Source organism: Erinaceus europaeus, chromosome 2, assembly GCF_950295315.1.
Source record: "Erinaceus europaeus chromosome 2, mEriEur2.1, whole genome shotgun sequence".
NCBI lineage: Eukaryota > Metazoa > Chordata > Mammalia > Eulipotyphla > Erinaceidae > Erinaceus > Erinaceus europaeus.
The window spans coordinates 115,968,964-115,991,273 of record NC_080163.1 but is presented as its reverse complement, the minus strand read 5'-3'; the positions used below and the strand labels follow the sequence as shown (position 1 = coordinate 115,991,273).

General features: G+C 37.4%; 1 protein-coding gene across 1 annotated transcript in view; it reads right to left on the bottom strand.

Annotated features, from left to right (window-relative positions):
- Positions 1–22,310, bottom strand: part of CSMD1 (CUB and Sushi multiple domains 1) — a 1,841,590-nt gene that overhangs the window by 141,114 nt on the left and 1,678,166 nt on the right. The window contains exons 38-41 of the mRNA XM_060184943.1: positions 17,695–17,813; positions 13,252–13,321; positions 11,558–11,674; positions 8,847–9,056 (exon numbers count right to left, since the gene is read on the bottom strand). Coding sequence (XP_060040926.1) covers positions 8,847–9,056; positions 11,558–11,674; positions 13,252–13,321; positions 17,695–17,813 — 516 coding nt within the window. The remainder of the gene's footprint in view (positions 1–8,846; positions 9,057–11,557; positions 11,675–13,251; positions 13,322–17,694; positions 17,814–22,310) is intronic.

Sequence of the window (22,310 nt, the reverse complement as noted above, 5' to 3'; positions counted from 1 at the left end):
CCCTCCTCCTGTATTCTCCCTGGGACCCAACACCCAGACATAACCTTTTGTGTCTACTATATAGAGTGACAAACAGTGTTGCCTACGTAAAAAGATCAGGTGAGGAGCCAAGATGGTGATTCAGAGACAACACATGGCTTGAGCTCTACAAGGAGGCTGCTTCAAAACTGGGAAGTTCTGATGAGATCACCAGGTTCCAGATGCTAACATGATGCCAACCAGACTTCCCTGGACAGATGACCCCACCAATGTGTCCTGGACCTCCACTTCTCCAGAACCCTGTCCCACTAGTCAAAGAGAAAAACAGGCTGGGAATATGGATCGACCTGTCAACGCCCATGTTCAGCAGGGAAGCAATTATTGTAGCCGGATCTTCCACCTTCTGTATCCCATAATGGCCCTGGGTCCATACTCCCACAGGGTTAAAGAACAAGCCAGCTCTCAGGTCAGGGGATAGGATATGGAGCTCTGGTGGTGGGTATTGTACCCCTCTTATCCTGTTGTCTTGTCAGTATTTCCATTTGATAAATAAATAATTATTTTTAAAAAGAGGGGAAAAAATCAGGTGAAAATCTAATACCTGTTAGGATGCATTCATTACCATGTTACCATGCTCAAGGACCTAGGTGCCTTGGTGCAAGCCCTTAGTCCCCACTTGCATGGGAAAAGCTTCACAAGCAGTGGACCAGCACATCTGATACCTATTTTTTTCTCCCTCCTCTCTGTTTCTCTTTTTTTTTTTTTCTCTTTGAAATGGCTATCACAATCAGGACTGGATTGGTCAATGCATCCACTGAGCCCCAGTGAAAAATCGGGTGGCAAAAATAAATAACAACAACAACAACAACAAAAAGCAATGAATGTTATAGAAATTCATACATCAAATGTTATAAATACATCAATTGCACCTCATTTTTTAAGAAACCAGGATATGATAAGAATTACACATGCAAACGTATTGATAACAGGAAAGAGAACATGGGCATCTCAAGAATTCAATGCCCTCTTTGACACATGGACTTTAGAATTCAATGGATATGAGTTCGGGGGTAACCTCTGGTAAAGCACATTATAACATGGAACAACGGAGAAAATAAGAAACTCTTCAGCAGTGACTGACTCTGTAACAATAAAGGTTATTATCACAATTCTCACTGATGAAATTAATTTTCCATGAATCATTTTATTTTTTATTGTATTTTTTAAATTATTTATTTATTTATTCATGAGAAAGATAGGAGAAGAGAGAAAGAACCAGCCATCACTCTGGTACATGTGCTGCCGGGGATCGAACTCGGGACCTCATGCTTGAGAGTCTAGTGCCTTAGCCACTGTGCCACCTCCTGGACCACAGCATGAATCATTTTATACTCTCTCTTTTGTTTTAAAAAAAAATAGCAACAGTGAGGTAGAGAGGTAGAGAGAATGAAAGAAACCATTGCTGAAGCTTCCTTCAATGCTATGGGGGTGGCTTGAACCTGTACAAAGCACACGGCTATGCAGCACACTAACAAAGTAAACTATTTCTTTGACCCTGTTTGCATATCCTTAAACACATCATACTCATAAAAAACATATATATATGGGTACATAAACATAACACACACACACACACACACACACACACCTCTTTTCTCCATCAAACACACAAGTACACACAGCACATGACATCCCTCCTGCAATAGTTCTGCTTGCATCTAAAGATCACTTTCCAGACATAGGCTCATAGAAAATAGAGAATTCCACGCTGTGTTTCTACTATCAACCAATTTTCTTCTTTATTATACTCTTTTAGAATGAGATCAGCAGTTTGTTTTCATTCTTGTTTTCTTTGAACTCTGTTGGAGAAATGAGTCCTCTCAAGACCAAATACAACTACTAATAAAAAACTTTCCAAAAAACTATCAAAAACTGATTGTTGGTTTCCAGGGGAGGACAATCAAATGAAATGGTGTTTAACAGAATCTCTATGCTTGGGAAAGTTCCATGAATTCCCTAACAGTGCCTAGGGGAAGCAAGACAGAGAGTCCGGACTACAGAACTTTCAATCCACCATTACCCACTTCCTTTCAGAATTTTGCTGTTTCAGGTCAATTTTTCAGATACGTGTGTGTGTATGTGTGTAGACAGAGAGATGGGGGAGGGGAGAGAGAAAGAGAAAGAGAGAAATAAAGAGAGAGAATGGGAAGCAAGCCTGCACTGGCACTTCCACCAAGACAGTGGTGGTCAGGCTTGAACCTAAGTTGGATACAGAAAAGCAGGCAAGCTATCTAAGTGAGCTGTTCTGCTGCCCCTTGATCCCAGAACATTATAAAACAGGTCAGGGTTAAGAAGGATTCCTGAGGGAGTCAGGCTGTAGTGCAGTGGGTTAAGCGCAGGTGGCACAAAGCACAAGGACCGGCATAAGGATCCCGGTTCGAACCCCGGTTCCCCACCTGCAAGGGAGTCACTTCACAGGCGGTGAAGCAGGTCTGCAGGTGTCTATCTTTCTCTCCCCCTCTCTGTCTTCCCCTCCTCTCTCCATTTCTCTCTGTCCTATCCAACACAACGACAACAACAATAATAACTACAACAATAAAACAACAAGGGCAACAAAAGGGAATAAATAAATAAAATAAAATATTTAAAAAAAAGAAGGATTCTTGAGGGAGTCGGGCAGTAGATAGTGCAGTGTGTTAAGCGCACGTGGCGCAAAGCACAAGGACCAGCAGAAGGATCCCAGTTCGAGTCCCTGGCTCTCCACCTGCAGGGGAATCACTTAACAAACGGTGGAGCAGGTCTGCAGGTGTCTATCTTTCTTTTCCCCTCTTTGTCTTCCCCTCCTCTCTCCATTTCCCTCTGTCCTATCTAACAATGATGACATCAATAGCAACAATAATAACTAAACAATGAAAAACAACAAGGGCAACAAAAGGGAAAAGTAAATAAATATATATAAAAAAGAAGTTAGAATGGGAGCCATGAATCATGCTTAGCCAATGCAAAAGGGTTCAGAATGGAAACCTCAAAGTCATCTTTATTTATTCAGTCACAGATACTAAATTCAATGGCCATGGGCTACTTTTCCTATTAAATCAGAAAAGTGTTCTATCATTTCTTAAGTTATTGTTTTTTTAAAACAATAATTTATTCATTTTGGGTTTATTTATATGATAGTCACCCTTCCCTAATGGCAAGTTAGTACAAAAAAGAAAATTAATTAAAATGATTTCAAAATTTCAAATGTGAAAAAAAAAGTACCAAAAGTTCCATACCAAGACTATGATGACATACAGAATTTTATTTTTCTTTCTTTTTTGCAGTACCAGGTCTTGTGCTTGTGCAGCTTCACTATTCTCAGGCCATGTCCCTCTCCTCCTCCCTCCTTTCCTTCCTCCCTCTCTTTCTCTCCTTGTTTTGCTCATTACCAGGGCTTCATTGCTCTAGGTCAGACAGAGAGACCACAGAGAGACATTGGGAAGGAGAAAAGATATCATAGCACTGAAGCTTCCCCTAGTGCTCTGATGAACTCAACTAGAACTTGAATAGGAATGCAGGCACCCTTCTAGGTAAGATTGCTTTCAGACCTCATCTGTCTGTTTTTTTTTTCTATTATAAGAGAGAGAGAGAGAAAAAGAGAAAGTGAGAAGGGGGAGGGGAGAGGGAAGGGAGGGGGAGGAGGAGAGGGAGGGGGAGAGAGAGAACAGTAACAAGAGATTCCCTGAATGCTGTGGCACTTCCAGTGTGGTGTTTTGTCTTGAGCCTGGATCACATACACAGAAAAGCACATATCCTATTGTATGAGCTATCTTATAAGTCCAGAATTTTATCTTTCATGGTAGCATTTTCTGTTTGGATCCTAGAAAACAGCTATTATTCACATTTATCAATCTTAATGGTATTAGAGTCTGGGGTTTAAATTATAGGTGTTAAATGTGATAGCCAGTGGAACATGGAGTCATCTTTCCAGTATCCATTATGTTTTCTGCCTAATATTATATTAGTTGATAAATACCTTTATGCTATCATCCATTTTCCAGCTCTTGACTAAAAAATAGGGTACATGAACTCAATTTCATTTAGCACAATTCTTCATCTTCTATTTTTCAAATTCCATGTAAGTCATTTAACTTCAAGACAGCTACATCTATTAGTAAGCTTTTTGACCTTTCTATGGTCGTAAATAAATGACAAGGTCTAAGAATAAGGCATATAACACAGACATCATTGAGAGTGACAAGGATTGTCTGCATGATGTATGCAATTTATTATGAGTTATTAATCATTAGTTTAACCTATAAATCTCAAGTAGAACATAGGAATTTTGATGTGACATGCAAATCAGCCATGTCATTTTGCCCATTTATAAATTTTATAAAATGACAAACACTGATAAGTTATCTAATTAAGTGTCATCCCTAGCAGAGAACACTCCCAGTCATGTTCTCCCTTTTTTATACTTCTTAATCACAATAAGTTAATCACATGTAGTAAAGTACCCATTTTTAACCTGGATGTATAACACTGAGAATAAGATGCCAAGTAAATAAAACACTGGCTCAACAAACTGGATGTCTGGCCAAACCAAAAGCTGACAAGTTTAAATGCGCAAAGGTCAAATAGACACTACTGATGATCAAGGTGGCAGGGAGCTACAGGGGATTTGTGAATTCAGTGTCTCTACATCAAAAGAGACTCTGATGTTTCATTGGATGGTCCCCACATGTGAATGCTGGTAAAGTATCTAGATTCTAACATTGCAAGAGAGAAAAAAGAGGATCTGTGGTTATTTCACAAATACACAAAATACATCCTAAAGTCTCATAACTCCTAGCCATCAGCAGTGTGTATAATCTCTGTTCAAAATGACTTTAGTGATTTTCGGACGATTCTTTTTGAAAGGAACTAGTTGATAGCTTTTGGACCTACGCAGGTATAGCCTTAGTAACATTATATGGGAAAACATCAAGAGAAATAAACCAAAAAAAGAAAAATCTAAAAAAAAAAGTAGTTAGAGGTCATGTACAATAAAGCCCATTTTCAGGGTCTGGCTGTGGCTCACCTGGCAGAAAATATAACGCACAGGTTACTATATTTATGTCACCATGTAAGGGCTTTTTCAGAGAGGAGATTTCATGAGCAGTAGAGCAGTGCTCCAGTGTCTCATCTTCTCTCCCTCCATCTACCCCCACCCTCTTTCTTTCTGTCCCTTACCCTCCCTCAGAAAGTAAAACAAGGAAAAGAAAAATAAATGTCCACCAGGATCAGTGCATGAAGTCCCAGAGATAACCCTATTCATACGGCAAACAAGATTATCATGTTAATTTTCATTTGACTTTTGCTATGCCAATAAAAAAATAAAGTAGTATTAGAATTGATTTGAGCCCATCTAGGAGTGCCAAAGGTAGAATATGCACAATAAAGTAGCATGGGGCAGGGTCAATTGAGATAGGCCACTTTATTGATAGCTTGGGATGCATTGGATCGACCTTCTCGTGCTGCATCCCGTGAGTACCCATTCACTGGGGAAACTGAGGATCCTTCCTAGCCGACTGAATCCACATGGATCCCAGTCACTTTCAAAGCCAGCAACAAGCAGCTCCTGACAGCTTTCAACCTGACGCTGTTGACTGGCTACGGAAGAAGGGCAAGCACTAGAAGAAGAATTGATAGCTTATCGCTTAAAATGTACATTTCTACTTTTTCTTATTGACGTAGATACTAAGATAGTGGCAAGCAGTGAAGACTGCTGTGTAATAACATGATTTAAAATGACCCTGAATGTTCCCACTTTACTAATAGAGTATTCATAAAAAGGAACGGGTATCGTGTGGGGACCATATGTACGGATATATTAGAGAGAAGCATTGAGTGAGCAGTAAACACTATTCCAACTACATGTTGAGCAAACAACCAGGTAGAGAGATAACCATGGAAAGGAAGGTGCCATGAAACCCACATCTGTCTTGCATCAACTTTCTTGCTCTTCACCCTCCCTCCCAGAGAGCCCCTTCTCTGTCATGCAGACAAATACATTATCTGAAGATTCTTCTATGGCTGCACATTACACCTGAACAAAAGGTGCCCAAATGTGGGCATATTTTACATTTTTTAGATATCTATCACTATGCAACGTGTATGCACTTAGATTTATCTGTTTCTTAGCTGGAGAAGTTCATGGAAATCAGAATGGTTGGATTGTGACATTTTTGGACACTTTTTTGTTCAGGTGTAATGTTCAGTTGTTGAAAACTCTTCAGACATATGCATTTTATCTTTCACATTTATATGTAGATATTAAAGTATATATAAGTTAATAACATTAAGCATGACACCATATGTATATGCTGGTGTATACTGAAATATTTATATATATATATATATCAGTTGAGTGAAGGATCCCTTTGATATTATTTATTATATATTTTAGATAGAGACAGAGAGAGAGAGTGGAAGAAACCAAGTACGTAGGCCTCCTTGAGTGTGGTGTGGGATGGGCTTGAGCCCGGGTTGTGTATATGGCAAAGCATCACATTATCTAAGTGAGCTTTCTCTGGCCATTCATTCAATTCTAGACCCAGTCATCTAAAGAATAAGATTCAACTTAACAAGGGTACAAATTATTTTACAATCATTGCTCCTCACTTCCTAAGCTCATCTCCTGGCAATCATCTCTGTAGATACTTGCTTCCATCCACAGTGAATGCTAACTGCACAGGCTTTAAGGCCTTGCTCAGAGGGAATTTTCTCAGTGAAACTTGGTGTGTGTTTAACCCAAAATTTAATAGAAATATCTAAGTTTCCTCAAACTACTGCAAAGACCTATAGAAAGCCTCTTGTGGATTTTTCATTTTTCAGCCAAGGATCAAATTTTTCTACTGAATTATGACACAGCTTAAGGCAAAACAAAGTATTATTTTAATCCCTACTTCTTAGCCCCCAAAGTGTAAGAAACTGAGTTCCAGTGACAGTTTAATTTAAGGATAATCTTTCAGAAAAATGACTTAAATGACAATGGTATAGACTTAGATAATACAAACTTAATAAGTTAATAAATTCTATGATGATGGACATTCAGAAATGCATGTTCTCATACTGATGTATAAACTTAAAAAAAGCTGATTTGGCTCTAAGTTGTCATTTTTGTTTGCTTGAACAAATCAAACCTAGTTATTTGAGAGTGCAATGCAACTAACAGAAGAATCAATGTTATTATATACTTATAGACCTAATATGTCAAAACAAATAACATGATTGATACTACGTAGTCTGATTAAAAGAGAACAACTAAAAAGATTTTATTTTGTTTTGAGATATATTTTACATCAGAACAATTAGTATATCTAAAAAACTACTGGAAAAGATTTAGTAAATAAGTGGTGGGACTGGTTGGTGGCATACCTAGTTGAATGCACATGTTAGCATGTGCAAGGACCCGGGTTTGAGCCCCTGATCTCCATCTGCAGAGGGAAAGCTTTGCTAGTGGTGAAGCAATGCTGTAGATGTCTCTCTCTCTCTCTCTTTCTCTCTTCCCCTCTACCTCCCCCTTCCTTCTTGATTTCTGGCTGTTTCTAACCAATAAATAAGAATAATAAAACAATTTTTTTAAAAAGAAGTGGCAGCTGAAATGAAATAAAGAGAAGATGATTTCTAATATAATAGGGTTCAAAAAGTAGAAAGATACCCAGGGTCTAGTGGACAGAGTATGTTGACCTGAACCAGGAGGGATATTCTCTGCTATAGTAATGGGACAAAGCAGAGATGTGTAAGGAAAAAGCACCTGCAGCACTCTTTTGGAAGATTGTCCTCGGTGTGATTATATTTGTCTTCCACTGAGATTTTTAATTTAATAGGGACAAATTGTGGAAATCTAAATTTATATTTCAAGTACTCATTTAAGTAGTCATATCTGAAAGTTCAGCACAAAATGCTATCCTCTTAGAGTATTGACATATGAAAGACAGTCAAAGTTAAAGAAAGCAAGTGATTAGGCTAGATCTAAAAAAAGGTCTTACTTTTGACATTTCAACTTCACTTGATTTGACAATGTAGAAGAAAAGGCCGGCTAAATCATCTTGTATGAAATGGAAATTTTAAACATTTTATGTCAAAAGTGACTTGACATAATGGTTGATCCAAACTTTTATTTTTAAGAACTCTCACGGTTTTGTGGTCTGCTCAGTATTTCTGGCATACTTTGAACATGCTTGAAATAGCAATTGAGCATTTTTTTGGAGATGAAGTAAGGTCTAGAATCATGGGAGATACTATAGATCCACTTTTATTATGAACGTACTCTGTATGCAGGACAAATTTTCCAATGGCTGGAGAACAGAGTGGCACTTGGGAGGGTTACAAGATGAGGACTCAAGCTGGGAGGCATGTATGATCACACAGAGATCTTGAGAGATAGAAGGTAGCACATAGACCATCATAAAAGAAAGGAAGTAGGTGACCTTTGAGAAACAGGTATCTGATTAGTTGTATATGTGAGCCTCCACTTGTGTTTAGAAGACATTTCTGGGGCGGTGGTGCAGCGGGTTAGACACACATAGCTCAAAGCGTTAGACACACATAGCTCAAAGTGCAAGGACACACATAAGGATCCTGTTTAGAGCCCTGGGTTCCCCACCTACAGGGGGCGTAAATGGCAACAAAAGGGGAAAAATAGCCTCCAGGAGCAGTGGATTCATACTGCAGGCACTGAAAGCCAATGATAACCCTAGAGGCAAATACATTTCCATACTACTAGTCAGAAAAGCAAATTCCACTGAAAGGTGTTCCAGATCCACAGGTATTATTATTATTATTATTTATTTATTATTATTATTATGGGCTTTATACTTAAACACTGTTTGTGTTCTTACCTTGGTAAGTGAGCTTGAATCCTTGACTATTCTGAGAGTGGTCACTGTAAAAGTGTATGAGTGTCTCATGGGTGGTGCTCAGCAAGGCAGCAGGGAGGTCGGTCCCACTGAACTGTCCGATCATGGGGCTGGTGTGATAGGGTCCATTTTGAATTTCCAAGTAGTCATGATTGGCTTCCGTGGAAAAGTTCAGGAATTGAATGTGTGCCCCTATGGAAAAGCATGCAAAATTAAGAAAGGTTAACAGAATAGTATATAAAATCCATGCATCAGTCTTCCCAAACATATTCACCTCAAGGAGATAGAACAGAAGAAGGGAGTGGAAGAGAATACTCATACTGGTTTATAATAAACACCCTTGAGTTCAGTGTAACCTTGGATACTTACCTATTTTGGCATCTCTGCTCATGTAATAGGTGTCTTAGTTTAAGTCAACTTACTTGCAAAGGCTAGCACCACAAATACTATAGCACAGGAATGTAATTTTAGAACCATGACTGGAACAGACCCTTAATACTGATGTTGTTCAGTGACTATTTTAATTATTGAAGCCATAAATACAAGGTTGCAGTATATATTGGAGGCAAATCAAATCATTTTAACATCATGCATGATGTATAATCTATGTGGAACAAATATATGAATTAATTTCTGTAAAGTTATTTAAGACATCAAATATTTCTCTTTATTACAGAGTCATGAATGAACCATTAATTTGTTCCTTTATTTCATCAATCATCTTTGGTCAAAAGAAATTTTGAAACAAATTTTTTAAAAAGAGAGGAAAGAAAGGAAGGCACAAAGCAAGGGAGGAAGAAAATGTAGAAAAGGAAAGAAAGTGAAAAGAAAAAAAGGGAAGGAAAAGCAAAAGGAGACAGGAGGACACCCAGTCCCCAAATCTTTATCTGCACTATCCCAGCCTTTATGTCCATGATTGCTCAACAATTTGTTTGGCTTTGTATGTTAACTCTCTTTTCATCCCCCAGGCTCCAGATGCCATTATGATGCCGGCCAGGCTTCCCTGGACTGAAGACCCAACCAATGTGTCCTGGAGCTCCGCTTCCCCAGAGCCCCACCCCACTAGGGAAAGAGAGAGGCAGATTGGGAGTATGGACCAACCAGTCAACGTCCATGTTCAGCGGGGAAGCAATTACAGAAGCCAGACCTTCCACCTTCTGCAACCCTCAACGACCCTGGGTCCATACTCCCAGAGGGTTAAAGAATAAGAAAGCTATCAGGAGAGGGGATGGGATATGGAGATCTGGTGGTGGGAACTGTGTGGAGTTGTACTCCTCTTATCCGATTGTTTTGTCAGTGCTTCCTTTTTATAAATAAAAAAATAAAAAATAAATTTAAAAAAAAAGGAAACAGGGAAGAGGTAATGAAGGTTAGCTTGCTGGGTCTCTTTTCCACTTGGTCCTTAATTGTTGATTTCATACAGATATCATGATTGTGCCATCGAATTACTTGTTCATTTCCTTGTTAACTGCTGAATTAGAACATTTTCTTTTGTAGCATATTCCATAAATCTGATCTAATAAGCTGCATTGCAAATCTTGTATAGATATATGTATGGATAGATGATAGATAGATATTAAGGCTACTATGTTCAAGAGAGTTCTGTAAGTATTCATTATAGCATCATAGGAGGGAGAAGGCAGAAGCTAAAACAAGAACAAAATAACCACTGCTGATTTACCAGCATGTCTTTTTGTGACCAGAAAGTACCAGGCTAGACATTAAGTTAGAATAGTTAAAAATTTATCACTGGTTGGGTGTAAAATCAAATAACAAGGAAGTAACTTAAAATGTTCATTTTAGATGTGGCTGTGCACCAGCTTTCAGATTCCTTATCTTGAAATGCATTTTGAAATTCACAGAATGATGACACAGTCGAGAGAAATGTAAGACAGCAAACTGATTGGGGGCAAAATAAAAATAAAAGGCCAAATATCTCAAAAATATAAGGAAGAGTAAAAGTGGGCATTTGTTGATTTGGAATTAAACTTAAATTGGCAGTGGACTTATGTAATTATTATGAGCAAAATTTGCATTCCAAGCTGGATAAAGTATCCATCCACATATCAAACCACTTAATACCTAACACAAAATAGAGCAGAGTCTAGCTTTAATCTGGTTTAAGATGGAATTATTTAAGTATATAATTTTCAGCAAATTCTATCCAGTTTGACATCATAAAGTCAAAGTGAAGGGATTAAATTAAGCATAATATTGTTATCTTATTATCTTGTGGAGTGCTGAAAATGTTATTATAACACAAGAAGCAATCTGAATGCCTATATTTGGTAGAACTAGCTTAGTGCATAACTCAACTTACTATACAACATTTACACTTCACAGTTTATGTGTCAGTTAAAGGTAACTGAACAAAGAAATTTCTTTTGCATTTTAGAAAAACATTGCATAGCAATGTCACTAAGACTTCTGGGCTAAACTCTCATGTTTTAGTTTTAAGAAAATCATGAATACAAATGGTTTTATCTTTCACACACAACAAACATGATAAAAGAGTTCACAGTTGCATAATTCAGTGAATATTCTAATATATCCTTGATTTCCTCCCAGTGTTTCTAGATGAATGAAAGGAATGGTTATTTTACACAAGATGGCATGATAAGTAAGACACACATTTCATTCCACTTAATTCTGTGTTAGAATAACTTCTTAGATATGGAGAATGTTTTCCTTACCATAGCCGATGGGCAGTGAGATCTTCCAGGTGCAGTCTAAATTGTTGGGGTATGACCCAGGGAAGCCAGGGCTCAGGACCACGCCCCCCAGACTTTTCAGTGTCCCGCCACAGGTGGCTGTGAAGTAGACAAGGGTGCTTAATTATGGGGCATGCCCTGCCTGATGCTCTAATTGTTTGCTCTAAGCAAGCCAATCTTCAGAAGTAAACCGTAACCAGTGATAGCACAACACGCAGGATTTTCACCCACTTATAGTTTAAAAAACAGAAAACGACTTGGTTATAACATATAAATGCCTGTACCTGTCTTATAATATACCAAACATGTCAGACAAAAGATAAAATCAATTACATTTATCTTTTTCAAAAAGTTTTTCTTTTTTTAATATTTATTTATTTTCCCTTTTTTTGTTGCCCTTGTTGTTTAACATTGTTGTAGTTATTGATGTTGTTGTTGTTGGATAGGACAGAGAGAAATGGAGAGAGGAGGGGAAGACAGAGAGGGGGAGAGAAAGACAGACACCTGCAGACCTGCTTCACCACTTGTGAAGCAACTCCCCTGCAGGTGAGGAGCCAGAGGCTCTAACTGGGATCCTTATGCTGGTCCTTGTGCTTTGCATCACCTGCACTTAACCTGCTGCGGCACTGCCTGACTCCTTATATTTATATTTATTTTATTATATAGGTTAGCTCCTTGACTAAAGTACTTTCCAGTGTAAAATATAAAAAGTGTCAACAATGACATGTTTGAATGGATGCCCACTGGGAGCTGATATAATTTCAAAGTTTAAAATGTTTTCCAAGTTTAAGGGTAGGAATATTATTATTATTATTATTATTATTATTATTATTATTATTATTATTATTTGAAAGCAGAGTGATGTTCTGTGTAAGGAAAAGGCAAGGAGGGAGGTCATCCCCTAAAGGGCTGACTACTTGCCCGTATATTTTTTATTTCATCTTCCAAATCAGATCTGGGATTTTAAGCCTCCATGAAAGCAGCTTTACCTTTTTTTTGGTGGCCTGGTAATCTGGAAGTTATTTTCATCAAGAGATCACATTCAGGAAAAAAAGATAGTAGTCTCTAAGAATACTTTGTACTTGCAAAATATATGACAAAGGGAACATCACTGAGGCTGAGTTGTTTCCTGAAGGAGACAATAAGAAAGACTGGAGTTGTGTCTGCTTTCAAGGTTTGACTAGGTATTATTTTCTCCTGGACACAATTCCACCTGTTTCTCTCTTAAGCGTCCTAATAGGAGATTATAAAAACACTTGGTGTCGAGGATCTGCGTGAATGTGGAAAAACTGGACTTCCAGATGAAAGTAGAATAGAAAACAATTGCCTTGTTATCCCTGTGGGCATCTAAACAAAACAGGGTTCTGTCATATTCCTGGAGTCAAACATGAGCATCCCAAAAGCACTTTAACGAGGTGCTGTGGCCTTAAAAGTTGCACTATTCATAGGGAGTTAACTGCCTTCTTCTGTAAAACCCCCTACCAGATGAGGATGCTCAAGGTTGGTGTTCTTGAGACTGGGGTTCTGAGTGAGTTTCTGAGGTGTCTTAGTGTTGGAGTAGGGAGGGATCATGAAGAAGGCATGATGACCACAGGTCTGCCCTATTAATCCATGCTCATAGGTGGTAATTTAGATTTTGTGCACATTGTCCCACAATCACAAAAGCATGTTCCTACCGATACAAAGTGGAGATGGGTAATTCCAACGACGAACAGTCCCTGGCATACAGGAAATATGGGACCGGCCCTGTGGGAGAGAAAAGTAAACAAAGCTCATATAATGGAGGGATTAAAGATCAGATAAATATATGTGAGAAGATTTGCTTTAATGACAAATGCAAAAACAATCAGAAGTTGCAAAATATGTTCCTACTTTGTTAATGGGCCACATATTTTGAATCAAAATGGAAAAATTCTATAAGCAGTCTATTTATTTTCATTAAAAGAAAACATCTTATAATGTCTCTGTCAGTGGTCTGTATTTCTGCCAGGATGATCAGTAATCATAAATAAGATGGACTGAGCTGGACAAAGAACACTGTTTTTCCCTAAGTTACCAGAAATTGTGACTTGTGGATGTAGGGTAAAATTGATTAGAAAATACTAAGTATTGATTTGAAAAGCTGAAGAGTGAAATTTGACTAATCTGTCATCTGATGATAAGGAGACTTCCATGATGGCTATAGCTCTTATGCAATTGACACAAGCTTGATGGTTTTGCAAACAACTGGGCTGGTTCTTTTTTCATCAGAGAAAAGAGAGAGTAAGTATTTTATTATCAGGCAGCCTACACAGTCAAATTAATGTGACTGCACTAAAATTAATCCCCAACACTGGGGAATTACCCTTTAAGTACAGAAAATTTCCAACTTTCAAACTTGAAAAAAAAATGTCTGTGCTATGTTTTTTCTATTCTAAAAATCAAACAGCAGCTGGTAAAATTTCTAAGTGTTTTGAATGAAAGAGAATGGAGTGGGTACCCCCTGAGTACAAAGGTACATGCATTTTTCAATGTGACTCAGTGCTCTTATCTAATGAAGTTCCATTTGCCATCCACAACTGGCACAGAGGCGACTGGAAAACAAATCTTTAATTCCTGTTAAATGAGGTCAATCACACCAAGAAGGCATCAAAATGAGAACTTGCACTATTGCAATTATTCAGGACAATTCCATTCCCTGAGGCTAGAAACTTGGGGAATTTGTCAGCCACAAAACTCATTTTCTCATACTTCTGGATACTTTAAAAAGCTGCTCCACTTTAGAAGAAGCTATTTACTTCTGAAGAAGACATTCTGAATAATGCTTCTGCTGAAGTACATGCTCCTGTGTACTCATTCTCTGATCCATTCAATTATATTTAACAAATTTCTCTCTGAGTTATGGGCAGAAATGAAATGTACAAGCCTATATTTATGGAATACTACAATAAAATAGTGATTTCTTACCAATCTAAAATAGACATAACTATTGATTTTGACATAAACATTCATATCAGTGATTCCAACTGGAATTATTCTAATGGATCCAAAATGAGATAAGACACTATGTATTTATTTACAAATTTAATGTGGGAATATTATTTCTCCATCTTTCAGAAGTGCAGAAAAAGGATATTTAGAGAAATGGAAATCATAAATCCCACAAATACTCAGGATTAGCTTCTAGTGAGCTACCATGCTACCTTTAAGCTGTTAGGATTGGCACATACAGATATTTGTGTGTAAACTTTAGCTGGGATATATTTTTTATGAAGCATGTGTAATTTATGTATGCTGTCCTTCTAAATATATTAATTTTACAGCAAAAGTGTTCATTATTAGTCATTAAAAATATTCAGAACCCTTTATTTTCACTCATATGAAGAACAAACAACAGCTTATGCCCTCAAAGCTTGACAGTATCTGAAATGAAGGAAACAAAGGTTGGGTTTATATTTGAAAAACAGAACTCAAAAGTGGCCTGGGGGGCAAGGTGGTGGAGCACCTGGTTGAGCACACATGTTACAGTGCACAAGGACTTGGGTTCAAGCACCCAGTCCCCACCTGCAAGGGGAAATCTCCATGAGTGGTGAAGCAGGACTGCAGGTGTCTCCCTCCCCTTTCTTTCTCCCCTTTCCTCCTTTCCTTCTTGATTTCTAGCTGACTCTAAAAAAAAAAAAAAAAAAAAAAAGTGGCCTGACTGGACTTCCATCTATAAGCATATTTAACTATTCATTTTAAAAAATGCTCCTTACTAAATAATCCTCTCTATATATTCTCAGAGAGGTATGGAAATATCACTTGGAAAAGAAAGTTCGCAGTCACTGTGAATAACATTAGAAATAGCAGAAAGAATCTGTGCATAAATGGAATCAAATAAGAATTAAAGAAATGGGGAGAGTTAGGAGAGATCAGAGATGCAAGGTACTTACATGATTTAAGGGGATTATAATATAAACAAATACAGGCATAAGAATGTTATATTATAAAACCATGTGTCCTTCCCAATGACACCTTTGGGATGTGATATGATGCTACCTACACATGGAGGGTGGCATGTCTGTAAGAGCAAGTCAAAAGAGCCTTAGTTTCTGGACCACAAATGTGCTTAGACTGAAGAGCTTCTAGCAAAGCTTGATCTGTTCTAGCAAGTTCCATCTTAGCAAGGTCTCTGCCCCTCTGTAGAGTTAAAACAGTACTGCAGTTGCACCAAGACCTAAACAAAGTAGGCTGTTTTATGGAGGTTCATTATTGTCAACTCTTCTTTATGATCATTGTAATAATCATTTGTTCCCTACAAGCCAGTTGGGAGCCTTGAGATATTGACCCTAAATTAAATGTTGCTGTTCCAAAAGCAAACTCTTTGATCCCATTGTACTGGCATTCTTTTCTCCAACTGCTCTCACATCCACTCACATGTGTCCCTTCCCCTCCTCAGCTTTAAAAGACAGATCACTCTGGCCCATGCCATGGGGCTGATTAGGGACTAGAGGTTTCCTATAATGTTCTCATGGGTCTCTCCCAGGCTTTCAGAATATGTTGCTGCTGTTGCTGCTCCTTCTGTTGCTGCTCCTGCTGCTTCTCCTTTGTGATGTAAGACATAAGCCCCCCCCAGTGAAGAGGTGGAGATTCGCACAGAGTCTCTTTCTGTAGCTGTACATTCCAACTAGATAGCTGATGATTTCACACTTAATGTATATGTGATACCTAACCAGCACCTGGAGGATCTTGTACCCAGTAAAGTTATCCATAAGCTCCTCATACATGGAAAGAGGTAGGTGGCAAAACACCCAGGACACAAAAGTCTTTGGGTAAACGGACACGGGATATGGATGTGGAGAATCAGCAACTTACCAAGATAGAGCTATCTAGATGCTAGGTTTAGATTTGGGATGTTTGGAGATTTTTATTACCCCTTCCTGTATGCTAAAGCTGTTTCCCTACATACCACTGTTTGTCCTGATTCCTGCTGAATCAACTCCTTTGTAACCTGGAAGTGTTGTCTTGCTATAAAAAGGGACACTTAAGGGGACACTCCACTAGGGGTTAGAATGAAGACACCGTTAGGGTCTTACTCAGACACGTAACTTATGTTTCTCTGAGTAACCTTTGGGGTTCAGGCATCATCTTGTCCCACAGATAGACAACACAACATCTCTCACTGCTATGTTATGCAACCTTATCTGAGGGCTACTCAAGCTCTTTATTTGAGTAGGTTAAAAACACTACTCAGCAAATTTCCTTTGAAGGAAGTTAGGCTCAGCGTTCAATACGAAGGGAAACTACTCCCTGAGTTAACTGAAGGTAAGAGACATAAGTACACTTAAATATTTTTATTGGGCTTAGAAATTATGCACATTTAGATAGTTAATGTTGATTGTTGAGGGGGAGAAGACTAGGAGGCTACCCTGGAAAAAAATGTATTCAAGTTAAACAAGAAATTAAACAACAGAAAATGTGTAATGTTGATGCATATCCATTTGTAAGAAGTGCATGACATTTTCTGTATAAAAACTATAAAAGGGTTTTAAACTCTAATACATCCTGAAAGCACTTAGGCCAAGTATTTGAGCATCTTGTTCCTGACATGGAGCAGGCAGTTAATGAAGGCTCACTGAAGTGAGTCCTGAGAAGAGTCTGCAAATCAGAACAGACACTAGACTCTGAAGCACATTCAGTAATTGGGTGTTGGACTAGGATTGTCAATAAAACTGTAGACACACTTTGTTCCTTAGAATTGCACCAGCATAGTTATCAGGCAGACATACATGTTATAAATGAAGTAAGGATAAACTTTAATGGACAGTTTTGAAAAAGTCCTCCTTCATTTAGCAACTATTGGATTGTCAGAAAATCCATTATACATTTTTTGCACCAAAAACACAGAAATAATGTATCATGACTTTTCGAACAACACAGTATTTCCACATCATAATTAAGATGCCCGGCAATCATAGTCTAATCTGAACGTTTTGATTCGCACACCAAGAAATGAAAGGAAGTAAAATTAAATGATGACTCGAGGTAAGGGCCAAGCATTTTGGTGCAAAGCAGTTGGCTGGGGGTGGTGTAGGGGTGGGTAGGGGGTGGGGGGGGTTTCTTGGGGAAAGTCCCTCTATGACCAAGCTCAGTGGGGATACCTGCAGGGTGTAGCCAGGCTCACACTGGAAGGCCAGCACATCATTCACCATATAGCGATCCCCGGTTTTGATGCCATTGTTCGGGAGGGCAGGCTCTGGGCAGGCGGCAAGACCTACAGCTGTAAAAGAAAGGTGGAATTAGAGAGTCAGATATTTCAGTAACAGTTCTTAAAAAAATGAAAACAGAATGGCTTTGACAATTGCTCTCCTCCTTGGAAATGAATGGGCAGGTTACTTCATTCTCTTGTTTTTATACCTGAGTTCTTTCTTTTTTTAGAGGTAGAGAGAGAGAGTGAAAAAGACCACAACACTGGTTTCCTTCAATGCAGTAATGAATTGGCTCAAACCTGGGCCATAAACATGGCAAAGCAGCACACTATTCCAGTGAACTATTTCTCCAACCCAAGCTTTATTTATTTGGGTGTGAATGGTAGCCCTAAGTGAGATGAATGTCTCATGTGCCTGATAGGAAGTATTTAAAATCTTTGAACATTATAGACTCTGAACTGAAGTCACAAGGTAGAAAAGCTGCATCGACAACAATTCTCAGGGACTTGGAAAACAAAGCAAGAGATTTTCTGAACTAAGGGCGTAGAAGAGAACTGAAGAATTTTTGGTAAGGAAGAAAGGCAAACTCTTTGCCTTAATCACTGTCCTAATCAACATTAGAGGAGAAGCCTGCAGGGCAGTACAGAGAAACAAACAGGTACTAGAAGAAAGGGTTATTCAGTCCACAAATGTATTCATCACTTTTTAAAATCCATAAAGAGCATGCTCTTTAACGAATCCTTCTTTTTGTGCAGTTTGCATAGAACAAAACTATTATTTGACAACCTTAGATCATGTTTAAGTCTTGTAAAAGAAAGATTGTAAAACAGACAGTTGGCTGATTTTTATTTAGACCCCTCCAAAAATACATTTCGACACCTAGGAAGATATATATATCTTCATATATATATATGAAAAAACTTTTCAAAATGAAATTATGAAATATATCCATATGACATGAAAATTCAAAATTAAAATTTCAGATAGTAAATGTTCCTGAAACAATAAACATTACTTGGTAAGGAAAGCTGTATCAAACAGTTCTAGTGTTTTTCAAGCAAAATATATGTGTAGTAAATGCCAAAAATACTAATATAAAACCTGAAGAATGGGAATAATTTTTTAAAGATCTTTTAAATTAATTTTGGATATATTATGATAGAAGTGGAGAGAAGCAGGGAGAAAGGTAGTGGGAGAGAGGGAGAAAGAGATATACTTGCACCCTGCTCCACTGCTTTTGAAGCTTCCTTCCTTCAAGTGGGACCAGGTGCTTGAAACGAGGTCCTCCCATGGTAACTTGTGTACTTTACCAGCACCACCACCTGGCCCCAAGGCAAGAATTTTCTTTTTCTTTTTCTCTTTCTCTTTTTTTAAAAGGAGGTTGAAGGAATCATGTTAAGTGAGATAAACCAGAAAGAGGATAAGTATGGAATGATCTTACTCATGGACATACCTTAAGAAATAAGATCAGAAAGGAAAACACAAAGTAAAATTTGGACTGGTTTTTATATTTCACAAAAGCAAAGGACTCTGGAGAAAGAGGAAGGACAAGGAGAGGGGTAGGTGAGAGTAGGGCTTTCAGGTCTTTGTATGTAGCAATGGACCTAATTTGGGAGTGAAAGTGTTCTGCAGACACCTATCTTAGTGAGATGAGAAATTGTGCTCATGTGCCAACCTTTGTCCTATAAGCCATTAACTACCCCCCAAATAAAAAAATAAAAGGGGGAAAAGGTGATTCACAAACTGCCTAATTCTGATTCACTAGGGATCCTGATTAAATGTGAGGACAATAATACTGCAATTCCTATGCATTCTCATGGCTTAGAACTACTATTCTGAGGGAATAACAAAATAAGGAGATATGACTCATGCACTATGGTGACTTATACATTATTTTTCACAGAGATATAGTCTGACAACTTCAAATGAGCAATTTGGACATTTTGAAGTCTGATTATTTTTTTTAAAAATGTGATTAGATTGAGAAGGTAGAAAGTGAAGTTCTAAACCCCATATATAGCAGTTGTGTGAGCCAAAAAATGAAGACAATGAATATCCTAATGTGAACAAAAGTACAGCTTAATGATTTCACCTATCACATAACAACAAATGTGAGCTATGGATTAGTATGCAGCAAAAAAATATTAATTGGTCTTGAATTTATAGTAGCTGTTATTCTATATCCATTAGGCAAAAATCAGAGACCAGTTTGGTTAAACTTTGAAAATAAAAAATGATTTTGATATACAATAAGCATAAAAGTTTGGTTAAATGCCAAGAGCAAGAGAAACAAAAACTCTATAGATAATATTTCAAAAACCTCAATTATTTTCCCCTCAATTTACTATTTATCTCATTTCTATTGTCATAATATGTAGTTTTCAAATTGTACAAAAAATGAAACCATTTTTTGGGGATATGGCACAGGAGTGGGGTACAGGATTTGCATGTGTGAGATTCTGAGTTCATGAGCTGATACCAAATATGCCAAAGTGGTACTCTGGTTCTCTATGACACAGTAAAGAAGCAAGCAAATATACAATTTATTTCTTAAAAGACAGGCCAAGGGGACAACTCAGTGGTAGAACACTTTTACATGATTCAGGCACTAGAGGTTCAAGCTTTGATCCCTGGCCACACCGTATCCCAAAGCTGATCCCAAAGCACTTCAGCCTTTCTCTCTTTTCTCTCTCTGCCCTTCTAAAAACAAATACATTATTAGATAAATAAAATCTCAAGGTAAAAGCATAGTATTCTACTTGAAGAGTACAAAGCAATAATGAGTACAGTGATAAAGAAAGTAGACCTCTACGGAGAGATGAATACAGTTGTACTATTGGGCAATGAAAAAAATATGCAAATATATAAGCATTAAGCATATGGGTAGGTCATCACAAACATGACTATAGAGAATGGTCATGAAGGGTGAAAAGAAAAATATAGTTGAGCACATAGTTTATTATAACCAATTAAGCAATAACCACTCACTTGTACAAAATGAACAGATAAAAGATTTCTCTTTCTTATCCTATGGTTTTGTCATTGTTTCTTCCTTATAAATAAAATAAAAAGATGAAAAAAAAATTAAAAAAGAATACTCCCACAGGGATAAAGAATAGGAATGTTCCCAGTGAAGGGAATGTGACATAGAACTTTGATGGTGGGAACTGTATGGACTCTTACTTCTGTTATCTTGTAATCCTATTAATCATTATAAATCACTAATACATTAAAAAAAAATCTCTTTCTTTTCAAGCATGCAGATATAGTACACCGTAAGATAGAAATACTGTTGATAATCGCTGTGAAGTCATACATCAAAAATTGCTTTAAAGGTCAGATAAAATGTTGGAAAACAAGTGAGGAGATCATGGTTTCACTTCATGGAAAGCTGACAAGAAATGAGAGTAATGTCAAATGTAGTAGTCACACATATATCAAGATGCACACATAGACTTTTAACCTGCAGGTTTGAATATATGTATCCTACCACTGCAAAGAGAAAAAAAATCATTAATAAAACAGTATCTCTATTATAGTATAGTAATCTTATAGTACGTATTTCTAAATGTCAAATTGCTGAAATGCTAGAAATGTTTGATTTTGCTAAAAAAAAAGACTGGTTAAATTTGAGTCTGTAGATACTATGTTTTTCCCCATTATAAATACAAATATCTTACATAGTTGATATATTTTTATATATATTTGATATATTTTCACCTTTTAATCATTACAGACATTCAAAAATCTTTGGCTGTTGCAAGATCACAGTGGTGCCAAAAAAGTCCTATCCCAACTTTCCACTCCTTGGATCTTCTCCCCTAAATAAAGTAGTTTCATCCCAGAAAAGAAAAACTTTGACTATTGTTTTATATATAATGCTTCACTTGATAGAAGTATACTCAGAGAATATGAAATTTAAATTTATCTTCTTTCTTTTTAATGACTAATTATTTTATAACACCTTTTTCTTATTCTAAATATAAAAGTGGTTAAAAAATAAAGCAGTATCTTCAGGTAATAAATTACATTTTGTTCATTGTCTAAGAAGTTTCAGTATTTATGTGGAAGACCTAAAATATTTTCTCTTATTTGTAAATTGTTGGTATATTCAAGATAAATAATAAATCCTCTTCCTATTCTTCCCATTTATAAAATAGGGTCACTTCACAGAACAAATGTTGACCTGACTGTGTATTCTGTTCAAATGAACAGTATAAATATTTTAACAGTAGTAAGTTTCCCAATGCATAAGCAGAATTTTTTCCCATTTATCTGTACCTTCCGTGAATTGATTTTCAGTAATCTAGTTTTCAATGTACAAGCCTTTCACATCCTTGGTTAAATTTATCGCTAAATATTCTGGCTAGAAATATAAAAGGCTGGGGCTGGTGGTGTTGCACCTGGTTGAGCGCACATGTTACAGTGCACAAGGACCCAGGTTCGAGCCCCTGGTCCTCCACCTTCAGGGAGAAAGCTTCATGAGTGGTGAAGCAGGGCTGCAAGTGTCTCTCTATCTCTCTCCCTCTTGATCCTTCCCTCCCCTCTTGATTTCTGATGGTCTCTAT